Raw genomic sequence first — 8,961 nt, 5'->3', positions numbered from 1 at the left:
GCCCCAGTGCTTGGGAGTGCCTAGGACAAGAGTGACTTACTAAATTTGCAAGGCAAGGCTAAGGCTTAGGTAAGATAGTATGCATGTAGGCCTATGGTTAAATAAATAACACTTTGTTTTGAACTGTCACTGCATTTTCATACTGTTCACAGCTCCTAGAGGGAAGTCTATAGTAGGTGCCAAAACCCAGTAGGATCTCCTGAAGAAACAAGGGTGGTAAACACAGTTATTCTGACAGGGGGACCTGGTTTAAGAGTGGGGTGAACTGTAGAATTCCTTTCTGAGAGAAGTATCAATGTAAGTCCTGTGGTCTGAAATGTTAGAGAATAAAGAGCTCTCTATTGTAACCCATTGGTGAAATGGGAGAAGAATGGCTGAGAGCTGCTTAAGACTCCAGATGAGCAGGGGCTCCACGGGGGAGGAGGCTCTCTGCCAACATCTGTTGGAGGGCAAAGGGAATTGATTGAATAGGTATGATAGTTTGGGGCATTTTGGTAAAAGTACAGTTAAACTTTGAGTTTGGGAGCAATTAAATGTTACTGATCTTGTTGGGGAAATACAAGGACTAGATGTCAACGTTGCATATGCCTGGGGTCACCCTCACTGAGACTGCTGTCATGCATATTTGGGTAAGTGAGCCTGGACAGAGCTGAAAAGAAGGAAAACATCTTCTGTCTTTTGTTGGGTGTGCCTCTCTGGTGATGAGGACTCAGTTAAGGTTCCTAGATGGTACTGGTCCTTCTAAAAGGACTGAGCTGAGACGGCTACAGAGCAGTGCATGGTACAGAGCTGAGGGTGGCTTTGAGGCAGTGGATGGTACCGAGCCGTGGTGGAAGCTCTGAGGCAACAGATGATGCAGAGCAGCAGCGGCGCTTTCAAAGTGATAGATGGTGCAGAGCAGCAGTGGCTGGAGCAGAGCTGTGGCAGTTTGGGTTGATGCTGCAGAGACAGCAGCAGCCAACCCAAGAGACTCTGGTGTGGACCTCCCTACCATGCAATTAAAGCTGAAATACTCCAGCTGGGTTAGATGGTAGAGTTCCCAGTGTAGTCCAGGCAGCACTGGACTGCCAGCGTGCTTGGAGTTTTCCAACCCAGGTCAACTAACTGTGAGTGAGGAGGAGAGAAATGGCTAGACTGCACCAGCCACATTGGGCAATATACAGTACTTCCCAACTTGTAGGCACTGAGTCTAGGGGTTAAAACAAAGAGAACTTTATTAAGGTGAGAAAGAGGGCAGAATACAACAGAATAAACTTGGGAAACCCAGATATTAATAAAGCCACAAATTCTCTGAGGCAAGACTCCAACCCCATAGCGGGCTTTAACAGGAGTCCCAACTTCAGTCCTCCTGGCAACTGTGATGATGCCTATGGTGGTAAATGTAATTTCCTAGGTTTTTGGGTGGTGGCTCAAGCTGGAGTTAGTTAAGTCTTCAAGAAAGCCCTTAGAAAATGAACCCAACCTTTTCTGCTGCTGTCAACACCTGGCAGAAGGGTTCCACAAGTGCAGGCCTGTCACTTTAAAGGGGTGTCCACAGATAGTCTGAATGTGGGGTCAAAGATACAGCTCCCCTGAAGTGTGACAACAGACATTTACAAAGTGAGTGTAATAAGCTACCACTCTGATTCTCCTCTACTACACACGATAGTTGTAAATCAGTCTCATAGCTCTTAAAGGATATGAATAATGTAGCTAGCATCCTTTTTTTAAATAAGCTATCCTGGAAGCTAGAGTGAAAATTGTGGCTACTTAATTAAAGAGTACAATTCTTGTTTGCCCCATGAATTTTACTGACCTTGAAAAATGTTGGTCCGACAGTTGGAAGGAAGTTTTAGTTCTGTTTAGAGTTCATTTGTGATCAGTTACTAGAATGTAAGAAAAGTTTATTAGACTGACCTCAAGGTTCAAAAACAGGATATGTGGGACTTGAGCTATGCAAAAATAAAATAAGTCCAACTTCTGATAAAATGTATTTCTCTTCCAGTTTTCTGAGATCCTTTTCCTAAAAATCAATGTTTCATTGACAGTTATTTATAAAATTTACTTCAAATGCATGGTAGCATTAGAAATCTTCAAAGTAAGATGAAAATGATGCAACGATGGATGTGTATCTTCTCTGTTTCTGAAAAAGGGATAATAATGCTACATTGCTACAAAGAGGTGTATTGAGGAATAATTAATTAGTAATAAAACACTCTTTAAAAAGAATAATGCTGTACAAATGCACTTCATACGTTATGAACTACTAAAGTGACATTAAGAATGAGTGGTGGTTTAGGGGGAAGGTGGGGTGGAAAGGACACATTAACCAGTACAAATCCCATATGTTGCTCTGTTCAGTTAGGTTTTCTTATTACCACAGCCCATCTTGTAAACTGAATCAGCAACCTTAATCCATCCTCAGATCTGCTAAAGCCCTTATCACTATGCAACACACAATGCAACTTGCAGCATTGCTGATCTCAACTGCTGATCTGCTCTGCACTGAAGAGCTGAAATGCAGTTTATAATAGAGGCACTATAAAACTATGGCTAATAGGCAGTAAAACTCACACTGCAAAAGTCACATTGCCCTATCACTGATTTTAAATAGATTACATTTCTCCTTGTACGAGTGAAATGCAGTCTTATGCTGCAAAACTATTCCATAGACTTATACTTTTCTGAAGTGGTAATTTATTTCCTAACTGTAAGATAGACAACTGGTTGCTGAGTAGTAACAACAGCATTTGGTACAGAACATAGATTAGCAGTAGTAGCTCTGCCAAAATGGTCTAGAGAAGCTAGGTCTGGAGACAAAACTGCAAGGATTCCAAGCTCCTTACACACTGGATCCACAGAACAATAGTGATGAACACTGAGGGATAGTTCAGTGGTTTGAGCATTGGCCTGCTAAACCCAGCATTGTGAGCTCAATCCTTGAGGGGGCCATTTAGGGATCTGGGGTAAAAATCTGTCTGGGGATTAGTCCTGCTTTGAGCAGGGGGTTTAGACTAGATGACCTCCCGAGGTCCCTTCCAACCCTGATATTCTATAACACAGGACCCTATGCTAAAGTTATTGGGTTATGAATTTAGGAAATAGAGGGGTGGCTGTTTGCTTCTCAGTGGCAGAGGGATTAGCCTTCAATATCTGTAGCTGTCAGGAAACCCACAGACCATGTATTTCTGCATTTCTTCTTGGACTTACTGATTGCATGGTCACGTGGCTGCCCCCAGAATCACACCTCAGAGTGTGATTCTAACTTGGTCAGTGTTATTTTACACCAGGTTGAGGGGCGGTGATGCTGCCTCGATCCCATCCCTTCTAGGTGTAAGGGAAACCAAAAAGCATACCGTAGAGCTGCCTTTTCCTCGTTCTGTACCTACCCTGAAGATAAACAGATTTGTATTTTGCTCCACTCAAATTTCTTGGAGGGTTTCAGGACTGTGAAGATGGTGGCGTCTTGTATCTTAACAAAACTGAATCCAGGAAGAACAGTCTCTTGTTTAGGGAAGGTGGTGGTGGTGGTGGTGGTGGTGGTGGTGGGGGGGGGGGTTAACAGTTGTGTTAAATTATAATTTTTTGGGTTAGGATTGATACCTTTATGGTAGTACACTTGTCCATAGCTCACTCAATGATCTGCATGATTTGGATTTACATGAAACTAAAAAAAGGGCTGCTCTTGCATGGACGTTAGCCTTTACATTCAACTTCAGGGGGAAGTTCCCATTACCACTGGTAGGTACACTGGTGAGAGGCATAGGTGCTGGAACTAGGGATGCTGCCACACCCCCTGGCTTGAAGTGGTTTCTATTATATACAAGGTTTACAGTTTGGTTCAATGGCTCTCAGCACCCCTAGTGAGTGGTGGGGTAAACTCATATTAGTGGTGCCCATTGGCAGAAGGGCATAGGGAGAGCTGCAAAGGCATTGCGCTAGGAAAAACCAAAAACCTTCAGTCTGTAAGGCAGTGAATTCACCCTCTTTCACCAGCAGTAAAATCATTTTAAAAAATGAAATTAAAAATGCAATGAAAAGTGAACGCTGCAATGCAGAGAAAGGAAAGGCTGAGCTTCCCCGCTACCCAGCTCTGGGGGTTCAGCTGCTGCAGCCTGAGACACTATGTCTCACATGAGGGAAACAGAGGATTCTGCACAAGGACTCGGAACTATTAATAGCTCTTCTGCTAGCTGTGCAGCCGGAGAGCACTCATACTGCTGCATGTGCTATGTGCACCAATGCAGTGAAGAGAGGGAGTGTTGAGAGAAGGACATGAGAAAATGCAAAGGGTGAGGAAGGAAACTCAGAAAAGCTCTAGGTACAAACTCCCTCCTACCCTGTACATGGGACTCCTGCCCCATCCCCCTCCAAAAAACCTCCAACCCAGCCTGTGCACTGGAGTCCACAGAATTAATATTTTGAGGAAGTTTGCTGGGAGGGGGGGATTTCAGTTGTGTGGAAGGGAGCTGGTCCATGAGACATTCTCTTGTGCATTCCAGGATGAAAATGCTTAAAACCCACTATGTGTACAATTGCAGTTTTGTACTTGTAAGCGGCCTAGTGGAATACAAGCCTGCCACCCCTCACTGTGCATGGGTGGGATTCTGGAGGGACAAGGTGGGTGAGGTAATATTTTGTATTGGACCAACTTGTGTTGGGGAGAGAGACAAGCTTTGGGGCGACACAGAGCTCTTCTTCAGGTTCCTCTGACTGTGCAGTTAAGGGCCCTTCTGTACGGATCCCTTTGCAGACTGCGTCCCAAATCCTCCTGCTTATCCTCCCAAGCTGGTGGTCGATCACTGCGGACTCGGGACCCATTTGGAGGGGCACGGGACACCCGTGTCGCCCAGCTCTGCGCTTTGCGGGCACAGTTCGCTATCGCTCCACGCAGCCGCTGGCTGCACCCCAGGCTGGGAACTGGCGGAGGGAGTTGGACCGAGCCCAGCCCTTCCCAGCGCCCCGCCGCTGGGCCTGGCAGCGATGCTGCCCTCGCGGCCCCTCTCCCCGGCTTGGCCCCTCTCGGCGCTCGTGAGCCCCGCGCGCGCCCAGCGGCAGCCGCCGCGCGGCCCCTCCAGCCCCGTTCCACCTCCGGCCCGGCGGCTGCAGCAGCAAAAGCGGGTAGGCGGCAAGGGCAACAGCTTCGTCGCCCACGCGCAGGTCTATCGCGCATGCGCATTATCAACGTCTTTGCCGTAGAGCAGGGGGTGCGTGAGCAGGCTCGGCACCGCAGCGGGCACCACAGCGAGGGAGCGGCCCAGGCTCCACCTCCTCTCTCGTACGCGGCGCCGCCGGCCGGCCGGCTCCCCTCCCCTCCCGCCTCCATCCCGGCGGAGGTGACAGGAGCGCGGGGAGCCGGCTCGGTCTCGCCGCCATGGCCGGGTCGCAGCAGCCGCTGCCGCCGCTGGAGGACGAGGAGTCGCCGCTGCCCATCGAGGACGCGGAGCTGGCGCTGGCCGGGATCAACATGCTGCTGAACAACGGCTTCCGCGAGTCCGACCAGCTCTTCAGGAAATACCGGTACCAGCCCCCTCCTCCGCCGGGCGTCCCTGCACCTGCCTCCCGCCCCGCGTCCCCTCCCCGCAGAGCCGGGCTCCAAGCGCAGGGGCTGCTGCCCCCCGGTCTCCGCCGGGTACCGCTTCCCGCTGGCCCGAGCCGCCCCGGCTCTGACCCGGCTCTGCACCTGCACTAGCGGCCCAAGCCCCTCGGCTTCCCCACCGACACCTGCTCCGGCTCATGTCTCTGTCCCCCCCGGGCGGCGTGGCGCTCTCCGCCTCCCCCGCGGTGCGTGTGCGAAGCCCGCTCAGTTCTTCCCACGCAGCGTGGACAGCCGCACGCAGAGGTAGAGGGAGAGGCGAACATCCATCCACATGGCGGGTGTCGGGCTGCCAGAGCACTTCCTCGTGCAAACGGTTACGGCAGGAGGTGGTTTTGTGATGCCGTCAGGCTTTTCTCTCAGTTCCCTAGGGCAGATTAACCGCTTGGCGTTACATTTTGTTCCCCGAATTACTCTGCAAGAAAAAGATTGCCTCTGACTCTTAAACAGGTCCCAGCATTGCATGAGAAGTGAGGATTCACAGATTTCTGTTAATAAATCTTAACTCTAGGGAAACATTTCAATATGTGATTTTTGCAAACTGTTAGTCTGTATCACCTGATTTGACAGAGGCGAACCACCTTTTTTTTTTTTTTTAATCTAAAAACCAGGGGAATTTACCTTTCCTTGATGGGCACTTGTAAATCTCACAAATACTGATGAGTAGTTGTGCATGTGCACAGAAGAATAAACAATAAGATTTGCTTAATATTCTTGTGTCTTCCAATGAAAACATCCTGAAGATTTTTAGCTTTTTAAGCTTATATGTGAGTGAGTGAGTTGGACTGAGAGACTAGATAGTGACAGGGGGTAACTTGAATGCTACTGTGATGAAGCCATAAAATAACTAGACAATCTGTACCATGTGTTGTATCTAGATAAAGGAAAAGATCACTTTCTAGAAATTACTTGAATATAGTTGTAACAGCAGAGATTAGTCTATGACTACACTAATTTTAATATAGTTAAGTTTCCTGCATAGTTGAGAAGAATTAACTCTTTCCATAATGGCTGGAGCTCTGGCATTATAGGTGTTGTTTTCTAAATTTATATGCATCACAGTGCTATTGTCTCTACAGCAGAATATTCATTTAAGACCTAAATTGAGTTAAAAACAAGTCTGTGTTGGTGTTATTGCAAGTACTTCAAAGCCTTCCTTATTTTTTTCATTTATAAAAATTAAATTTGCTACAAATAAAACTATTTTCGGTGGAGAGGGAAGTGATGACTTAAGAACTAAAAAAACTAGGATATTAAAAATAGTTTTTACTATGCTCCTGTTTCAAAATTTGTATGTATTAATAATTGCATGTTCAGCAGATTGTTCATCTTGTTACAGGGAACCTTTTGTTTCTGAAATCTTTCATAAAATCTGTTGATTTAGTTTTCTCGTTATTATAAATTGATTATTACAGTGTAAATATCAAAGGGAAAATCAAGTTACCTAGACTATTTTAATAAACCATATTTGCCTGGATCATAGTTTATCAGTCTTGTTCATATTATGAACCTATATTCAGTGACTGAAATGGCCCTCCTCAGCTGTCTCAATCTGTTTCCCCTTGGGCTTAAAATGAGGTGTCTCATGATTCCATGCCATAGTTAATTTTGACACTTGAGGACTAATTGTGAGCAGCTGGTCAAATCTGATTTATCTGAAAATGGATTATAAGTGGTGTAATGATTCATAGGTTAAAAATCACTGGCCTAGTTGCAACTTTAACTGCAAAAGTCCAGATCTTTTGAAATATTTTGTTCCTGAATAATTTAAGTGATCAGAACTTCATGTAGAGATGAAAATGGGAGAAAATGTCCAAGGCTGACTGTTCAACCATAAACTGTAGATTTCCAGCCTAGAGATAAGATAGTTTAGGCATAAGATATAATTTGTGTTTAACTTTGCAGACTGTTTTCCTCTTTTGTATGTTTGTGTCAGATATGTTCTTGCTAACCAGAACCGAAGAAACATCATTAACTTCCAAGTAGCTATCAGTCATTTAGCAATATATTTTTATCCTTTTGTGCTTGAAAGTAAAGTCTTAGAAATAGCTCCTAATTGGGAGTGCTCTTCCAAAGAACAGCTTCTTGCCGCATTGAGACCTGCAGTTTGTCACATTTAGAGACAGATGTTAATCTTATTGACATCAGTGACACTCAGAAAGCTGTTTGGAAGAATGTGCATTTTGCATATTAATTTATGCATGTTTCGTCAAATATGTATTTTACCTATGGTATGAATTGTTTTATAGCCCTCTTCATCCAGCTAGTTTAAGCTTTTGAAACTGGCCTATGTCATTTTCAAATGGCTTCTGAAAATGGATTGATTTCAGAAAGAGTGAAGCAGAAATCAGTGTTCCTTATGGAAACTCTCTAGGGTTATTTGAAAATTTAATTATGCTGCAAATGCTTTGACTTCACTAACTAGTTTAAAATTGCTCTTCAGAAATGAAACTATTTCATCTCATTTCTTTCCTCACTTGGCTCCTGAAAGATCCCATGAAGCATATTAATTCAGGTCTGTAATCATAAATTCATAATCAGTTTATGGGAACATGGTGACAGTGTAGATGTGCCACTGAGTACATCATCCCAAATCAGTCTGAATTTTTCTTGCTTCCTCCCTCCTACCTACAGCACATGTGGCCCTCTTCCCTCCCTCCTTGCATTCCCCCCCCCCCAAAAAAAAACCGCATGAGCTTTTAATTCTGCATATATTTGAAAACTGACCATAATTCAATTCTTAAGGAGGGAAAATTGGATTGGGAATGAAATCCTAACTGGACCTCCCTGCATATTACCCAGTAATACAGTGTTGGATCTCAGTGGATATTCCCTTTAACTCAGTGGCTCTCAACCTTTCCCGACTACTGTACCCCTGTCAGGAGTCTGATTTGTCTTGCGTTTCACCTCACTTAAAAACTGTTCGATTATAAAATCAGACATAAAAATACAAAAGTGTCACAGCACATCATTACTGAAATATTGCTTACTTTCTCTTTTTTGCCATATAATTATAAAATAAGTTAATTGAAATACAAATATTGTACTTACATTTAAGTGTATAGTATATACAGTAGTATAAAGTAGTAATTGTCTATATGGAATTTTAGTTTGTACTGACTTTGTGAGTGATTTTTAAGTAGCCTATTGTAAAATTAGGCAAATATCTAGATGAGTTGATGTACCCTCTGGAAGACCTGAGTACCCCCAAGGGGTAGCCCTGGTAGAGAACCACTGAACTGACTACTAAGAAAGCTAATTTTTCCTCAGTGTTATGAACAGAAATTTAAGCAAGAAAGTAATAACTTTTTTTGTCTCTGTGTAAGCAGCCTATATAAAAATATATATATATCTACTTGTAGACCAAACAAACTGGGCAGTTGAAC

General features: G+C 44.6%; 1 protein-coding gene across 1 annotated transcript in view; it reads left to right on the top strand.

Moving 5' to 3' along the window:
* The first annotated feature begins 5,405 nt into the window (after nucleotides 1-5,405).
* The window catches only part of TTC39C (tetratricopeptide repeat domain 39C), a 69,496-nt gene continuing 65,940 nt past the window's right edge, over nucleotides 5,406-8,961 (top strand). Inside the window, exon 1 of the mRNA XM_065399543.1 lies at nucleotides 5,406-5,499. Within this exon, the coding sequence (XP_065255615.1) occupies nucleotides 5,447-5,499 (53 nt within the window). The 5' untranslated portion in view covers nucleotides 5,406-5,446. The remainder of the gene's footprint in view (nucleotides 5,500-8,961) is intronic.

This window comes from Emys orbicularis, chromosome 2, assembly GCF_028017835.1.
Source record: "Emys orbicularis isolate rEmyOrb1 chromosome 2, rEmyOrb1.hap1, whole genome shotgun sequence".
Lineage (NCBI taxonomy): Eukaryota > Metazoa > Chordata > Testudines > Emydidae > Emys > Emys orbicularis.
The sequence above is the reverse complement of the archived record's forward strand: the minus strand, read 5'-3'. Positions and strand labels throughout refer to the sequence as shown.